Source organism: Motacilla alba, chromosome 1 (assembly GCF_015832195.1).
Source record: "Motacilla alba alba isolate MOTALB_02 chromosome 1, Motacilla_alba_V1.0_pri, whole genome shotgun sequence".
NCBI lineage: Eukaryota > Metazoa > Chordata > Aves > Passeriformes > Motacillidae > Motacilla > Motacilla alba.
The window spans coordinates 63,487,714-63,506,225 of NC_052016.1; the positions used below are offsets into that span (position 1 = coordinate 63,487,714).

An 18,512-nucleotide genomic window follows, 5' to 3' on the forward strand; every position below is an offset into this window, starting at 1 on the left:
AAATCCAAAACAAAACAGACCCCCAAACTCAACCCAACAGATTTCAGCAGGGCACTGGGGCCTTACAAGTGGTCTAAATATAGCACAAATGTTTTGGAAGTGTCTGTGTGTGTATGTAGAGAATAAGAGGAATCTATGATCAGAGGGGTAATAACCCTACCTTAAAATTTTTGAAGTGTGCTTGCTCTTGAGTATGTTTGACATTTATTTTTATTATTCTTACTGTGTTTTGAATGGGTAAATATCTGTAGAGATTCATATTCAGAATAAGAGCGTTAAAACTTACTAAATGTATAGATGGATAACCCAGCATGATCTTGTCCTATTTATGTATTAATTTTGATTTGGTAAGTGTATTTTGAGTGTCTTGTTTTAGTGTTATTTGTGTGCTAAATATTTGCTTGCTTAGATTAAGTCAGGTATATAACATTCTTTCAAACGTTTTACAGAAACGAGAGGGAAAAGAGAAAAAGAAAGAGAAACAAGAGATGATCGTGACTATGACCAAGAGCAGAGTACCTCCAGGGACCACAGGGATGACAGAGAGTCTCGTGATGGAAGAGATCGGAGGGACACAAGAGACACCAGAGATCGGCGGGAGCCGCGGGAATCCAGAGATACTCGCGACTCCAGAGACACGCGGGATTATAGCAGGGACACCAAAGACAGTCGTGACCAGCGAGACTCGCGCTCCACACGAGACTCCCATGACTACAGAGACAGAGAGAGTCGTGATGCTCATAAAAAGGATGACCAGTATCAGGATGACTTGCGCAGCTATGGAAGATCCCATGGCAGAGAGGAGAGCTCTCGTGCTGAAACAAGGAATGACTCCCGAAGTGACTCCAGAAATGAGAGCAGAAGTGATAGAATTGGCAGAAGTCGAGGCCGAGGTCCAGAATTATCTGACAAAGGTATTGCATAATTAAAAAAATTTGTGTGTCCCTATCATTGAAGATTGAGTATTTGCATTTACACTGCCTTGTTTGATATTTGAGATGCAAGTACTGCCAAATAGTTCATGCTTTTAAACCTGTGTTCAATTCTGTTGTTGATAAATTAAAACTGTTGTTGAAATTTATAGCACTTCTGTCTTCTCCATTCATTAAAGTGGCATAACACTGGTATTCTGCCATCCCATTTTAAAACAAAGCCTAACCCTTACATCACTCTAATGTTTCTGCAGCCCTAGGTTTTCCCATTGGCTACAAACACAAGAGGCTGATGTGCAGTGGAAAATTCATAGGGGGTAGTGCATCTCAAAGCACTGGGCAGCAGGTTTCTTATGCTCTTTCAAAAACAACTGCATGGTGTGTGGTGCCTGGAAACCATTTCTCACACACACCCACCTCTCCCTGCCTCACCACCCTGCCTCATCTGATTTCCAAAAAGTGTGACTTTATTCTTTAAAAGGGCTTCTGAAATCTGACGCATTAATAATAATAATTATAAAAACCAACAACTTTTAATAATCTGTAATTTATTTTGCTTTTTCAGGCTTGTTGTAACATTTTCATTAGGGAAATTATATACAGTTTTTACAGGGAGAATGATCTCTGCTTTCTCTGCCTATTCTTGCTGCACTGTTAGCTTACGGCCTGTTCAGAACAATTGTGAACTGGCTTTTGGACTGATACTTCTAGTCAGGAGACCTCGTACTATCACCAGGGCTTGAGGATTTAGAAAGTCTTGATTTTGCAGTGTGCGTATAATAACTTTAAACAGTTAATAGATACGAAATTTGAATTGTTGGTTGAGTAGAGTTTGATGTTACAATCTTCAGTCCATGACCAGCTAATTCAAATATATTAGGTGTTAATATATCAGTTGGTACACAATATCAGTGGTTTTCCTTTCCTGTGGAAACTCATGTTTTGTGTTGCTACATCTCCATTAGGAAGTCGGGGGACTAGAGGATCCCAGGCTGATGGGCACAGCAGTAGTGGCAACTACCACGACAGCTGGGACTCGAGGAGCAGCTACACTGATCGGGATCGCTATGACAGTCGGGATCAAGCAAGGGACTCCTCCTTTGAAAGAAGACACAGTGAACGGGATAGGCGTGACAACAGAGAAAGAGGTATTTTAATGTCTGTTTTTACTCATACATCTATAGTCAAATGTACATGTATGAATGTGTTTTCCTCCTTTTTCTGCCCCCACACCAATTCTTAAATAGCTCATTTGACACCACACACTGATACTACTCCTATCTTTGTTATAAGATAACTTCTGTTGAAAGGTCATTCGTTGGTATTGTATGCACTAATGCTGTCACCTTTTCTCCAGCCCTATGGCTAGGTTTTGGCATCTTCTGTGTCTTTTCATCCAAGTATTATTTAAACAAAGTAAACTTCAAGGGATTTCATTGTACAACTTCATTGCAAAATGTTTTTGCCTCCTCCTCCGTTTCATGGTTCATAAGTGTGTTAAGCTTAGAGTCATGATTGTGTTTCATTACTGATTCTGTTTGTCTGTATAGAAACCTTATGCTTTTGTTCTGTAAGTTGCTTTAATATGTTTTGGGGAAGGCCTAAACTAGACTGACAGTTATGGACTATGTGCTGCTAAAGTGACAGTTTAAATTTATGCTTAATTCAAATATTATTGTCTGGGGAGTTTAATAGTGATGAGTGCTTTGCTATTGTCAATACTTATTAACTAAGCATTGATACAGATACTAATGATCAGGAAAACAGCATGCAAGACTTATTTTGACATAGTATGCAAGATGTCAGACTTCTGTACCAGAAAGTGAGCTGTGTTGGCTTGAAGGAGCTTAGTACCAGCTTACACTCTGGAATATATTTGTATTGCTCACCAATTAAGAGAACAGGAGGAGTCAGGGGAATGAAAATAGCATGAAAATTGAAAGAGGAGCTGTGAAGACTAAACATAAAATTACAGTGGGTTATTTTCTGTCTTGAGTTTTGATTTACAGGTGACAGATACATTCTAGCTGCTATGTAATTTCAGTTTTTCAAAGAGCTATTTTGTATGCCACTTCAAAAGATACTTTTTAGCCTATTGAAACAGATCTGTTGTTGCTTGTTCTTGTGAAAGGCTCTGCTTCAGAGTCTCTCTCATCTTCAAGGCAGGATTTCGACAGACCTAAACTCTAGGCTTCCTTTTTTATGTCAGCTGAAAAATCCTGAAGATTGAATGTGTCCTGGGGGTTGGCTTTTGCAGTCTGGCTTTCATCACTTTTACCTCCCCAGCCCAAAAAAATCCTGTAGATATATATAATATAACTCTGTGCCCTTCATATCCTAGCAGGTTCTTAGTTTATTAAGAAAAACAACAAACATCCACCCCAAACCAACAGAAAAAAGCGTTGGAAATAAAAGCATGCAATCACAACAAAATTAACTTCTAGGAGGGAAGTCGTTTTGAATGGGTTATGTTTCCCTTTGGGGGGAAAAATACAGAGCATAAATTCAAAATTTGTTGTCTTCTTGCTTAAAAACTTAGATCAGTTTTTGTAATAGTAAGTCCTCAGAGTTGCAATTCAAGACAATTTCCCTAATTAGACTGCAGTTTTAGTATTTGTCATTCTGAGAAAAATTGAGATATATTTTGATTCTGTAATATGCAAGGAGTATGATTTTAAAATGCAAGCTTGCAAATTTCAGCTGTCTTTATTCAACTAAGGCAAATATGCGAGTGTTCCAAACAACCACTGGAACAGTACTTCAAAAAATGAAGTCACATAAGAAATGCTGACTATCTGCATTTAATTGTGTAATACACTTGCAGTGTTTGATTCACATAGGACTTTAATGTGGATGTTTTGTCACCAAAACTGACATAACAAATGGGAGTTACAAAACTTTATAAAATCTAATACTTGGTATGCAGAGTTAATCATATTACAGTCCTGTAGGCCCCATTAAAAGAACGTGAAACCTGTTCACAGAACCGATTGCGTGGATTGATGGTTTACCTTTTTAAAAAGGCAGAAATGTCACTCAGCTTTGCTTTTAATTTCACGTGGTAACAGGGGAGCACTAAATCATTGTTAATTCACTCAGGGATGAAAATTGATTAAACTGATGGAAATGAATGTTTTATTGATTTATTTCTGTCCAAACTCTGCCTGCTCACGCCTAGTGGACATTGTCTCAATTTACAGCAAAGTGCACTCAGCCTCAGAGTAATGGACCGAGAAATACCAATCTCTGTTCATGCCATTTTTTCCTTCTTTTGTGTAGTGTTTTTATATATATGTTGCAGGAAAATAGTTTTATTGATTTGTTGTGACTCAGATACTACTAATGTGAGCATAGAAATTGCTATGAAGTAGTCAAAACTTAGAGAAATGCTCAAAAATATCCAAAATATAATGAAGAATACTTAGATAAGTCTGTGGAGAGTAAATACAATTGGACAAATCAGATTTCACTGTCCTTCTGGATCAGTCATTTTCTGCATGTTTAGTTTTCCCTCTGACTCCAATCCACTGTCTGAGCAACAGCAAACTCAGATTCTGAACTGTAAGACTCTGCAGTGAACACAAATTAAAACTTCTGGTAGCTCTGCTTCCCCTATCTCATCTTTACCTCTCCCTATCTTGTAGATTTGCTTGTGTGTTTCTGTGCAGGGATCTCGTGAGAGACAAGCCAGTATTTCTAATTTTGCAGAAACTTTTACTCTGTGTTGTTAACAGCTTGAGTCCTTGTAAAGTACTTGGTTTCTAATAGGTTTAGGAAGTAAAATCTTTGTACAGAAGTCTTAACGTTTCTTATGCATGCCATTCCCAGCTTTTTAAGATCTTATACCAGATTAGGAATCATTGGGTAATGCTATAGTAATAGCTACATTGTGAGGCATACATTTGTCTTTTGAAGCCATTCGGAAAAATCTGGTAGAAAAGTAAGGATTTTTTTGGCAACTTTTGGTTAAGTAAGCAAAGCCCACTTCCTAAATGTTGAAAAATTCTTTCAAAATTAGTTCTGCTTGTGTCTTCCTTCCTCCCCCAAGGGAATATTCAAGTTTCTGCAGGGAGTTGCTTTTCATTTGATGCAAACCAAGATCTAGATTGTCAAGACAAAGGCTCTTTTTTTATTAGTGCAGTGGAAGCTGTGTATATCCGTTTAGCACTTGGTAATCAAACCTGCTTCTGTTTGCAGATCAGAGAGCAAGCTCACCAGTACGGCACCAAGGACGGAGTGATGATCTCGAGAGGGATGAGAGGAGAGAGGAGCGAAGGGTGGATCGGTCTGATGACAGGAGAGATGAAAGGGCCCGGGAGAGAGAGCGGGAAAGGGAGAGGGACCGAGAGAGAGAAAGAGAAAGAGACCGGGAAAGAGAGAGGGAGAAAGAAAGAGAGTTGGAACGAGATCGTGCTCGGGAACGGGAGAGGGACAGAGAGCGGGACAAAGACAGGGACCGTGAGCGGGACCGAGACAGAGACCATGACAGGGAAAGGGAACGGGAGAGGGAGCGGGAGAAGGAGCGCGAGCGAGAGCGGGAGGAGCGAGAAAGGGAGCGAGAACGAGAGAGAGATCGGGAGCGGGAGCGCGAAAGGGAGAGAGGTCGAGACAGAGACAAAGAAAGAGACCGCCAGAGAGACTGGGATGACAAAGAAAAAGGAAGGGAAGACCGCAGGGATAAGAGAGAAGATATTCGAGAAGAAAGAGGCTCAAGAGATGTCCATGAGGAAAGAAAATCCAAGTGAGTGGATCTAAATGTTACTTCAGTCAAAGAAAAAAAAAAGGCAGTCTTTTACTGCTGAATTTGGTAAGTTAGTAGACAAGGGAGTATCTTAAGGAAGAGGACAACCTGTTCATGCATAGGCGTGGTCTGGAGCTGTCTCCCCTGCATCTGTGTGGCACATGCTGGTAGCCCCCAAATTGGTACTATCCTGGTGAAGTTATTCCAGTGTTTTGTTAGTGCTGCATCATGGAACTGCTCATGAGCTATGAGTTGAGTTGGACAATGTAATTTTCCTTTTTATGTATGCTTGCATTGTCTTGACTTTAATAATACAGTCACTAATGGAAACGTAGTAGAAAGCTGTGATACATTATATAGTCTGAAATTCAAATAGCAGCCATCTAGGTCAGGGTTTGTGACTTTGTTAATTAAATTTCTTTGGAACATGCATTACCCTTTGCACTACCAAATTTCCAACACCAAAAGGCTACCAGTGAAGGTGTGAAAAATATCCCCAGTGTTGTGTTGTGCTTCTTTTAAGTGCATAGCTGTTACTTGGAATGGCAACTTAGGAAACTACAGAACTTCCTGACACCCTTAAATGTCTTCTGTATGAGGTGCTTAGACTTCAGGGATTGTACTGATGACAAAGTCAAAGCATCCTGAAGAAATTTCATGGTGCATGTTCTTTTTGCAGGAAGCGCCACAGAAATGAAAGCAGTCCAAGTCCTCGACAGTCACCCAAACGTCGCCGTGATCATTCTCCTGATAGTGATGCTTACAACAGTGGAGATGATAAAAGTAAGTGAGAGTGGGCTCTCTCTGCAGCTGGACACAGGTTATCCTCTGTCTATAGAAAATAACTTGCAATTTTAAACAGAAAAAACATGGGGAAAGTTTTGTAACTGTTCTCCATATTTTATGAGCATTACAATTTTTCATAATCTTTAGTTGTCGTTTATCTTCATTTTGTCACTATGTGTTATGTCTGCCAGGTGATAGTGACTTCCATGTTTTCTGTGTAAGATGCATGTTTACCAAATTGGAAATTGTCTTTTGCTGCTGCAGCAGTAGAAAAACCTTAGAAATCTAACTCAAGTAATGGGTTATGTGTTTTAATGGACACTTTTTTTGGCATGCAGAAGACAGCAAATGCTCACATGTTCTTCCTACGCAATAAAGGCTATGAAAAAATGTTCTTCTTAAAACAGGATGTTCTTTTTCTCATTTCCCTCTCATTTAGAAAAGAATGTTCTTTTTCTCATTGTACAGATGAAAAGCACAGACTCCTGAGCCAGGTTGTGCGGCCACAGGAATCCCGGTCACTGAGCCCCTCTCACGTCACAGAGGAGCGGCAGAGCCGCTGGAAAGAAGAGGAGCGTAAATCGGACAGAAAGGAAAGTTCCCGGCGCTATGAAGAACCGGAGTTTAAAGAGAGGGTTTCTTCAGCAGATAAGCAAAGAGAGCAGCCAGATGCTTCAGAAGGCTCCCGCTCCAGGGTTCAGGAAAATCTTGGACACCGTCCTTCTGAAGAAAGAGATGCTTCTGATAGAATGCATGATGACAGCAAGAAGAAATCTAAGATACAGAAAAAGGCCACGAAGAAGAAGAAAGATGATGATAGTGGGGTGGAAAGGTACGCTAATGAACCAGCAACTGAGGAAAGCCAGGTCTTTTCCCCTAAGAAAGGTCAAAAAAGGAAAAACGTGGAGAAGAAGCGGAAGAGATCCAAGGGTGATTCTGAAGTTTCTGATGAAGAAATTGTTCCACATCATAAAAAGAAAAAAGGCCCAAGAACCCCTCCTGTTACTAAAGAAGAATTAGTTGAAGCACCACCTGAAAAAGCAGTGGCAGAAGTCCCCCCAAAAAGAGAAGATACAACATTTAGTGACTGGTCAGATGAAGATGTTCCTGAACGTGGTGACATTGTTGTTCCAGAAAGAACCACTGAGGATTCCCATAGAAAAAGTCACAGGACGACGAGAGTAGAAAAGGTGGAAGCCCCTCATGTTACCATAGAGGATGGACCACACCGTAAGCCTGTGGACCAGAAGCGCAGCAGCAGCCTCGGTAGCAATCGGAGCCATGCCTCCAGCAGGCTTAGATCCCCCTCCAATGAGTCAGCGCATCGCAGTGGAGACGATCAGACTGCACGGAAGAGGATCCTGCACAGTAGCTCTAGGGACAGGGAGAGGGACAGGGAGAGGGAGAAGAAAAGCTTAGAAATCACTGAAAGGAAGTCCCGAATTGATCAGCTGAAACGAGGGGAACCCAGTCGCAGCACATCTTCAGGTAATAAGATATATTTTAATGAGACTGACCTATCATTTTGTGTACAAGTCTCAAATTGTTCTTCGTGGCTCTAATTAGTATGACAGGAGAAGGAAGTCCTGTCTGCATTTCATTGTAAAGCTAGAATGAATTAAGATTTCTGCAAGTGTTAACATATTTGAGAAGCTGATTCTCAGTGGGCAGGATTACCATTTTGTTTACACCAAAACATTCCGTTGGATTGGGTTCATGCTGTCTGGGGAATAAAGTAAATTGTAGGACAGAAAAACCTCATACAGAAAATGCTTGTGCTAACAGAACATTGAGGTAGTTTTGTCATCTAAATAATGTTCTTAAATTCGTTATTAGTGTTAATTTTGCACTGAAATTATACAAAATGAGGTAAATTTTTTATGGCTCCTGTTAGGCATATTTTTAGTGCACATGGAAATCATCTTCACTGTAAATTGAAATAGTCACTTTTTTTTTTAATGTGTGTAGTTGCTGTGGAAAAAAAACAATAGGTAAAATATTTTAACACTGAAACAGTATCAATACAAAAATATCTTCTTCCAAAAGCACTTTGGCTTTCTGTTCTCCTCATGGTTACATGCCTGAAATTATTATTATTGAAATTCATCATTTGTTAACTAAGGCATTCCTAGCTTTTAGAAGACATGTTATAAAAATTTTGAGTTAATTCTTTTTTGTTGGTTTTTTTTTTCCCATGCCTATATTCCTGAGTTAAGATTGTATACCTTCAGTTGATTTCTCTCATAGTAGAAAGTAGCCACTAAAATTCTTTTTTGGAAGTGGGAAAAGTTACCTTGTGTTTCTAAGTAAGGTTAAATTTTCTAAGGCAATGTGAAAGCATTATTAATTTGAAGATGCTTCTTTTGAGAAGTGTATTTTCATTCCTGAATCTTTAAAATGCTTTGGTCTAGTAAAATGGTATTACATTTATGTGTCATAGTCATACTTATATATATAATTTTTTATGCAGATCGTCAAGATTCAAGAAGCCACAGCTCAAGAAGAAGTTCCCCTGAGTCAGATCGTCAGGTTCATTCCAGATCCGGGTCCTTTGATAGCAGGGAAAGGCTTCAGGATCGAGATCGACATGAACATGATAGAGAACGAGAGAGAGACAGGAGAGAGGGGAGACAGAGGGACTGGGACCGAGATGTGGACAAAGACTGGCCAAGGAGCCGGGAGCGGGAGAGACTCAGGGAGCGAGAGAGGGATAGGGAGAAAAGACGGGAGCTGGAGAGAGAGAGAGACCGACAGCTGCCAGATCCTGCTGAAAGAGAGAGAGAGAGAACTCTTGACATCTCCTCTCAAAAGGAGTCAACAAAGCACAGTGAAACCAAACTGGACAGAGATCACGAAAAGGAGTTTGATGGTGTTTGCCGGGACTCCGCGGCTTCAGAGAAGGAGAAAACAGACAAAGATTTAGGACCTTTACAAGGCTTTGAAGATGGAAATGAGGCTGAAAAGGTAGAGAGTCTAGAAGGTGAGCTATTCTGGGAAAGAACATGGACTGACAAGTGTTTTATTCTTTCTCTTTTAGCATAGTGCTAAATAGAATAATTTTCTACTGAAAGGCTTATTGGCTTCAGCTTCTCTGCTGTGTAAGCAGACAATGAGAGAAATCTGATGAGCATCTTCCTTATTGTTAATTATGTTAGGGCTGTTCTTTAATTTCTAGAGAAGTCTTGAGGCAAAGAAGCATAAACCATCTGAGATAATTTCACCAAAATGCAGTGTTTCTGATTAAGCAGTTTACTAAAAGAAAGCACCAAAATTTAATTGCCTTGTTATATCATTCTAAGATCTATTTCTTATTTTGGGAGTGACAGGTAATGAGTGGAAAAAAAAAAAAAGAATGTGGACTTGGAACTGTTTCTTGGTTTTTTTTTTCCTGCCAGAGCCCAGTTATCATAAAACTGTTTGTCTGATTAGTAGGTGAAACATATGTATGGCTTGGCACAGTAGTTCAAAAATACCTTTCCTGAGGTAATCTTACAGATCTTTCCAGATCTAACCTTATCTGAGGTGATCTCAGTAATACCAGCTGAAAATGCAGCTTCATTTTGTTGGCCCTAATGGTACTAGGGTAAGTGTGTTTAGAAAGGGGCAAACACTGACAAATTCCTAACAGTTTGTCACATGGATTAGAAGCTTGAGCTTTGCAAGAATAGAGAGTTGGGAAGTGCTTTTACATGAACAACATAAAAGAAAGAGTCTAAACTTCGAGTAACTGGCATATATTATGGTTATGCTCATTGTGTTTGCCATTCTTAGTAAGCATTACCTGTAGTGTTCATTGTTAATTTGGGCAGTTGAATCAAATGCTGTCTCAAGAGCATGGTGAGGAATATTTAGTTCCTAGGTCTTGTGCCTGATTACTCACAAAGTGGTCTTTAGAGTTGAGAGATCCTGTTGGGAAAGTTTCATTTAAGGAGATTATCTGTGGAGTGGAAGCACTTGACAAAGATAGTATTTGAAATGAGCCTGGAAAAGCCTGATTTTGCTACAATAGACAGAATTAACTATTTTTAAACTAGAGGAAAAGCATGGTGTGATAAATCTGAGAGTACCATGTAACTTGAGAAAAGAGGTAGTGAAAGGCCATTCTTGGGTACATGACCTGTTTCCAAAAGGGCACCTGTAACCATATTGGTTGTGCATGTTAAATGTGTTCTTAGGTCTAGCCTTTCAGTTTTGATGTGTATTCTTTTGTCTGTTTTTCAAAGGTTGTGTTCTAAAGTCTCTGCAGGTTATCATAGGGCATTAGGGTATATTTAGGATTTCTTATTTTTTTTAGGAAAATCTATTTTGTAAAATATTAGATGGCGTTCCATTTTATTATAACATATTCTATATAACATGGTTATGATTTTTTAAGGTTTAGTGTATTTCATTATCTTCATTACTTTGTAACTCCTCTTTACATTGCTCCATTCAGATGATGAATGTGTTGAGTTTTTAATGCAGAATTAATATAAAAGTGCACTTCTACATTAGAGTGGTGAAAGATAGTCTAGAAATTATCAAACTTTTACTTGAAATTCAAAATATTAAATAATTTTTTTAAATTACATATCGAGAACTATGAATTGTATTCTTTTAAATTTCTTAATACAGTAAATTTTTAATGGGTCCAGGCATGTAGTACTGGTGAACTAGTGTATCTGGTACATCAGTGTGGATGGAGCAGATGGATCTTACAGGCAGTGAATATTTGAAGTTATAAGACACAAAATGAAATCTAGTGTGGATCACCTTATTCTCCTTTCTAAAAAGGAAAAACTTGTTAGAAAACTTGTTAGATGGGCTGATGTTAGGAAGGTATGTGGCATTTACTTGGGCAAATTACCGTGGTATATTGTCTTAATATGTCAGGATATTACTAAATTATCCTAATGTTTTAAACCTAATTTGTTTGCTTTAGGAGTGGGCTTAAATAATGCCTAAGATGCTATATGCTTCCTCCAGAGCATTTCCACATGGTCTGAGTAGTTTGTTTATGCTCTACTGGTTTGTCTTTTCCTTGCTTTTTCCTTGCTGATTTTTAGATTAGTTGAGGTGACTACTTTTTCTTCCCCCACTAAGGTAAGTCAAAAAAAACCCCAAAGAACAGGTGGGGAACTAAAAAGGGAAGCAGTTTCACTCTGGCTAAGGGAGCTGGAAGGTATCAGAATAGTCATCCACAGAGGAGGATCCCTGTAAATTCTGTCCAGTTTGTGTGGCACAACTCATTGTTAGTACCCATGGTGGAGAACTGTAATAAAGCCTGAGTTTGGTGGAATGGAATTTTTAAGTACTTGAGTCAGATCTTTCAGTCTTGGAGGTGAGAGGATGTCCCTTTTTTGAACTGCAGAATTCAGTGTTTGAGTGTCTGGTGTTCACAGATCCTAAGGAATGTTTCCACATACAGCTCACGTATTTGTGTATGCAGATAGTATGTGGATGGAAAGGAGGGTAACAACTAAGAGAAGTTTGGCATAGCTTTCCAAAAGCACTTCTTGTGACTGCTACAAAGAGTCTAAAATTCTGTACATAATTGTTTCATTCAGGATACATGTTACCTTTTGTGTTTTGGAGTTTTGTTACTTATTTTAGGACCTTTGGACAAATCCTGATCTTAGATTAATGTGCTAAAGCATCTGAAAGACTTAGTGGCACTGACTTAGATTATTATAAACTACATGTCAGATATCAGATAATCAACATGTATGTTGTGAAAATGGCCTTCTCTGAGCAGTTAGACTAATACTGCACCAAAAAAATTGACCAGTGTATGTAAAATTCAAACTGCCACATTGTGTATGGGAGGTAAAACTTCACTGTTTCTCTGGGTTAATACCAGTTTTTATGTTGAATATACTTGTTCCTAAAAGCCAACAGTTTAGTTTGCTAAGCCTTTTTGTCTTCAGGCAGTGTACAGCATGTGTAGAAAACAAATAGGATTGCTTTAAAGCTACAGTATGTATCTGTCTCTGTAGGAGGAGAGGATGAAACAAAGACTAACGATGTGCAGTCACTGGGGTCTGGTGCTGGAGAATACGAGCCTATCAGTGATGATGAACTGGACGAAATTCTGGCAGGTGATGCTGAAAAGCGTGAGGATCAACAGGAGGATGAGAAGATGCCTGGTAAAAGTATATCAACCCCCTTTTGTGATTACTTGAATATAAAGATTAGATCAGTGCGCGTATAATGCTGTTGTGATGTTGACAGTATTTCTGAATTAGGAGTGCAGTCTGTGAGCAGATTCTGTCTGTGCTTGAATGCTTTCCAAGTGCATTGGGAAGAATGGAATTGCCTAATTGTACCTAAGCTGGGTAATCTGGGCTGTATGACCTAGCTTTCTGAACTAGCTTTAATTTGAATCCATCTTAGCATGTTCAGTTGTACTGTGACTTTTCTGAACGCGTAGGTAATATCCCCAAACCTACTGGCTAAGCAGGATCTGAGCAACCTTTCACAAAGGGATTGCAGTAAAAATAAAGCAGAATATTAGGCATGGGTTGAGTTTTTTTAATCCACATAGCTTTTTATTTCTATTTTTTTTGTATTTTTGCCATTTTCCACCCATCCAAGTGAGTTTTGACATTCTCACATGAAAGGTCCAAGAGGTCTGCAGAACAATGTTCATCTAATATATATTGCTTTCAGGAGACAGCTGTGTGCACAGCATGTGAAATTAATCAGCTGTAGTAAGGGGTGGTGATGTGATAACTCATTCTCTGTCGATGTTTTTGCAGATCCAGTGGATGTTATAGATGTAGACTGGTCCAGTCTTATGCCAAAGCAGCCAAAAGAACCACGTGAGCCTGGGGCTGCACTCTTAAAATTCACACCAGGTGCTGTTATGTTGAGAGTTGGCATTTCCAAGCGATTGGCAGGACCAGAACTCTTCACCAAAATAAAAGAGACGTGCCAGAGAGTGTTAGAAAAACCTAAAGGTAACTTCTGCAGGGATTAAACTGTCTTTTTTGTATAGTGAAAAAGTCCTTATGAAATGTGCATTACTTCATTATTTTAGGTTTCAAAGACCACAGAAAAGTGTATTATGAGTATTGTGTGAAAATTACAGAAATGTGATACAGCAGCATGTTTGTCAGATTAGTGTTTTGATTCTAGCAATGGTGAGGAGGTCTAGACTAATAAACAACACAAAATTGATTTTATCTTAGTGGAATATTCTTTTTGTGGGACCATTCATGCTTTCCTAGCCTAAAGTGTATTAGCAGTTTCTTAGAGAGCTAAATATATTTTCCAGTGAACTGTATTATTACATAGTAGTAGTATTTCAAAAAGGAAACAAGATTTTTTATTTTCATTCTAAGGATCCTTTCTAGAATTCATAGATAGGGGTTTTGGATCAGAATGAAGGCACTAAGTTAAATATGTATATTCTACTAAAAGTGGGAAACACAATAATTTACAGGTTTGGAATTTGAACAAAGTATATGTCATAAGACATGCATGACAAATGGGATAGGCATCAATTGTACTAGTGCTGTTTACTACAGTTCTGAGTGTGGGCAGGGCTTTTTCATGAGAAGGAATACTAATTTCTCTCTTTCACATCTCAGGGACCAGTAGAGCTGCTTGCAACAACTTGCATGATAGAATGGTTCTTTAGGGACTGTGAAACATTTGCTTTCTATAGGACCTTTATGCAAATTATTGCAGGATCTAAATGTTAGAAAATTGTGGCTTGTAAATAATAGTATCTGTGGAGCTCATGTTTTTTTTTTTTTACTCTGTAAATTCTAGTTCTTAATTTGAAACAATGCCTCTCACTTTACATTATTCTTTATGCAGTTGGCTTGTTCTGAGAACCTCACAGCCTCAGATTAGTGGAGGGGGGGGAAAGAAATCCAAAACTTTTAGCTGTGCTAATCTCCATCAATGTTTGCATCAATGTGAGCCATTGAAATCATTTAACTATATGACTCGTGAGCTGTTACTGCTGCTCCTGCTTTTTTTTTTTTTTTTTTGCTTTTTTTTGCGTCAAATAAAATACTGAGTCTTCCTGAGCTATAGTCAAGGTATGAACTGTGTCTCTCTCCCTGTAAGCTTTAATTTCACTGTATACTTCAACAGTTCTTACCAGGAATTTCTTGCAACAGTAATTGCACTGCAGGATCACTCCACCTGGCTGTTTAAAATGATACCTGAACTAATCTCAGCGATCTGCATGCTTCCCTAGAAATAAAGTCCTTAGTGATGATAGAAGGCTCTCCAGCACTGCCTTTGGACTGTCTTAAGTATACTTGGGTTCAGCAGAACCTTGCTCTGGAGAGGATGGGGGATTTGAAGTGCCTCTCTTGATTTCCCTTTGGTGTGTGTGTGCAGTCTCTCACACATCAGAGTTCCTACACTGCCAGTAGGATTTCAAGTGTATGCACTTCCTCTGCAGTCTGCCAGGTGAATGTTCTCTGTATAGAGATTACACAGGCACAGCACATATAGTTTAAAGAAAGGCACAAATACGGTGTCCTGAAAACTGAATGAATCTGAGCTAGGTGTGCTCAATGTGTGTAACAGTGAAAATGTAGCATTTTCATTCTGGACTTCATGGTTGTATAATTTGTCTCCCTGTCTTATTCCTGAGGTTGGTGTTCCCATCTTTGTTCTTGTTGAGGAATAAATCTAAATATTTCTGGTAATACTATTAAATGCAGGAAGTACGGAAATGATACCTTGTTTCAGGGTGTGCTTTTTAAATTATTTTTTCTTTGGAAACAAAAATCTGTAGTATGTGATGTGATGGTATTGAGATTTTTAGCTGACTTTCCCTCTATTGTATGCAATTGTTCCTCTAAGGATATGGACTTGCTTACTTGCCAGATATGCTCAGCAAGCATCTGGCATCTGAGAAGACTCTGCAAGCTGTCCATGTTACCTTTGAACTGGCCTTTTTGTGTCTTGTCACTTATTTCCATTTTTTGATTGTCCATTGATGTTGTCTTTGACTTCAGTGCCATTCTCTTTAACCTGTCCTTCATTTCATGTAACTTTCTTGTTTCTTTTCACCTTGTTTAAAAACTACCAGAACGTGGGTTTCATCCACGTTCTGAGTGGTTTAAAAAATGCATCTTTGTCCTCTTCTGTGGTTTTTTTTTTTTTTTTTTTTTTTTTTTTGCTTTGCTGTATTTTCCCCAGGGTTCTTCACATCTTGAGTGAGGTGTTAAATTCTCTGCTGAACACCCAGCTTTACTATATAGAGGCAGCTGGATCAGCTGGATTGGACTCAGCCACATACCTTTCCAGCTTTTTGTCTGTTACTTGATAATCTTCCTATTTATTGCAAAAGGGCTATAAACCAATGAGCTCTGGTCCAGCCCTGTGTGCTCTTTTTGTCTTTGCATTTCATAGAAACAAACTTGTTGCAGGGCAAGATTGACCTCAGAATCTATCTTTTCTAACAGTGTTCTTTCTGCACACTGTTTCTTCTGGTAAATGCGTTGAAGGACTGGTCAGTAAATGTGTTGAAGGGCTGGTCCTGCCACCTTGAGTTCTGTTAAATGCTTTAGGTGAGCCAGTGGGAAGGGGTAGTCTATTGGCAGCTGCTGACTTGTTCTCCAGGTTCATCCACCACAAATGAGAAAATTCTTCGAGATAGTTGTATTTCACTTCTGCATAGCCATACAAAAACAGTGTTGACACTAGCACAGTTACCTGATGTCTTGCAAAGAAGTGAAACTTGGGCCACTTTATGATTCATGCAAATGGTAAACAAGCACCTTTTGCCTGTCACATGTCGGACCATAAATCATACCCGTCTTCTGTCCGAAGCTGTCACTTGATTTTTAGGCTTCCCAGTGATTCCTATCTCAATATTGCTTTCCAGTGCTGAAACTAAATACAAGGATATCCATCCTTTCCTTTCAATGGTGAAAGATTTATTAATGTTATCTTATAAACTTAAATGCTCTTTTTTTTTCCAAACCTCGATATTGTTTAGAAGGCAGAAATACGAATAGTAAAACATTAAGAAAATTCATATGACAGTATGGTGCTGTTCAAAAATTCCACGTGTATATTGATCTCTGCAAATCTCAATTCCTTCTAGATGCAGAAAACCTTTTTGAACACGAACTGGGAGCACTGAACATGGCTGCACTTCGGCGAAAAGAAGAGAGAGCAGGTCTTCTCAGCAACCTGGGTCCTTGTTGCAAAGCGCTGTGCTTCCGCAGGGATTCTGCAATTCGTAAGCAGCTCATGAAGAATGAAAAGGCAAGTGGTCTGCTTACAGTGCTGGGTCAAAGTGTGGGAACACAGATGCCCCTAAGCAGAGCTTTTCTCTGGGAGATAATTTTTGTGTTTGTTATTCTGAAGCAGATCTGGTCCTTTAAATAATAAACTGACTTTTATTTAGAGAGGGTATTTATTTTTTTATGGAAAATGAGAGATTAATTTAAGTTTGAGACTAGAGCAAGTTCCTGTTTCTTACCATTTTGGTGTTTAAATTTTGGAGATACATTTTCTATATTTAGAGAATACATAATAAAAATAATTAGGTAAAATATTATTTCAAAGATAACTGTTGAATGACTTTCTTGCTTAAGATTCCATGTGCTTTTATAAGCATTGTAAGGATACAAGTTAAAATCAAAACTTCTGCAGTGGGTTTTATGATTTTGTATGCTAGTAGAAAAATCATTAATCCTCCATGTCTTTTCTAGTGGTACAATTAGTATGATTAAACGTGTAATTACTGAGAGTACTTGAGGTTAATTTCCCTGCTTGCATGTTAAAAGACATTGTTTTCAGTTCTTCCTTTTTTAAAGTTCCATTTCCAATTTCAACAGGGTGCAACAAAACAAACTTACACAAATTCTGCAGCAATGGACAGCGACTTGTTACGGTTGAGTCTACGGTTATTCAAACGAAAGACTGTGTGCCAGCTTCCTGGGCAGGAAAAGACAGAGGACAGCAAAATTCCACAGCCAGCTCTCCAGCAGGAAGTGTGTGTGACTTGAGGAGATGGCTGCAGTGGCACTTCCTTGATTTTGAGTTGATTTCTCACTACCAGTGTTGGTGTTGCTGTTTAGAACTGGTGGTTGTAAAACGGCTCTAGAAGATGAAAGGAAATATTCCTCTTGTACACAGTTAAGAGTATTGGGTTTAGATGTGAATAGGAGTGAAAAATTAAGACTTCTCTGTGGAGGTCTCTGCAATTTTTGTAATATTGAACCTTACACTGTAACATAAACCTGTTTTATGGTGCATCAAGTGTAATAATGTGAAGATGTCTGGGTTTAGCAGTTTATTACATCAAATGATATTAAACTGAGGAAAACTGTTGTCGTATCTTTTTCCTTATTATGAATGGGTATTTCCACTACCACCTTGGTCCCTCAGTGCACTTCTGAAATTTGTTAAACAGCTGTGAGTCTGTTTGTCTTCTTCTTTCCAAATCCCTTTCTTATAGTAGCCTCTGATATCTTTAACGTAGGTTTTTAATGTAAAGGAAATTTCCTTTAATTCCTCCTGGGCACAAAAACCTAGTCCAGTCGGTTAAGGCTCCCTTTTTTGTTGATTAAAGAGAAAGTTAAATAAAATAAACCAAACAAAAAAAAACCAACAAAAAACCACTTGAAGAAATTATTTATGACCAGTTTTAGGTGTCTGTATTTGTGAGACTAACTGTATTTTGGAAATGCTGCCTGCTTTCAAAAAGGACTGACTGGTGCATATTGAAAAACATCTGAAGAGGAGCACAATCATTGGTCACAGCCAGCAGGGCTTTGTGTGGAAACCTGTGTTTCAAACCTGACTTCCTTTTACAAAGGTAACCTACCTGCTTGATCAAGGAGAGCCAGTTGATATAATCTTCTTGGATTTCAGTAAAGTTTTTGGTACTGTCTCTCAAATATCCTTCATAAATATCCTGCACAGAAAGGATATCCAGGACACAGCTGGATAAGCACATCATGCGATAGGTGAGCAACTACCTTATGGATCAGGTATACAGGGTTATAGTGAATGGGGTGACATCAGAGTGCTGACCTGTCACTAGTGGGGTTCCACAGGACTCCATCCTCAGCCCTGTGCTCATGGTCATC

At 38.8% G+C, this 18,512-nt stretch overlaps 1 protein-coding gene across 3 annotated transcripts in view; it reads left to right on the forward strand.

Moving 5' to 3' along the window:
- Positions 1-18,018, forward strand: part of ZC3H13 (zinc finger CCCH-type containing 13) — a 46,268-nt gene extending 28,250 nt beyond the window's left edge. Inside the window, exons 11-20 of one of the 3 annotated variants that reach the window (XM_038134187.1) lie at positions 450-914; positions 1,898-2,080; positions 5,130-5,673; positions 6,353-6,456; positions 6,928-7,947; positions 8,930-9,439; positions 12,435-12,590; positions 13,197-13,397; positions 16,517-16,680; positions 17,256-18,018. In XM_038134187.1, the coding sequence (XP_037990115.1) occupies positions 450-914; positions 1,898-2,080; positions 5,130-5,673; positions 6,353-6,456; positions 6,928-7,947; positions 8,930-9,439; positions 12,435-12,590; positions 13,197-13,397; positions 16,517-16,680; positions 17,256-17,426 (3,518 nt within the window). In that variant the 3' untranslated portion in view covers positions 17,427-18,018. The remainder of the gene's footprint in view (positions 1-449; positions 915-1,897; positions 2,081-5,129; positions 5,674-6,352; positions 6,457-6,927; positions 7,948-8,929; positions 9,440-12,434; positions 12,591-13,196; positions 13,398-16,516; positions 16,681-17,255) is intronic. The other 2 variants (XM_038134208.1, XM_038134198.1) reach the window with 2 other exon arrangements.
- Positions 18,019-18,512: the final 494 nt, after the last annotated feature.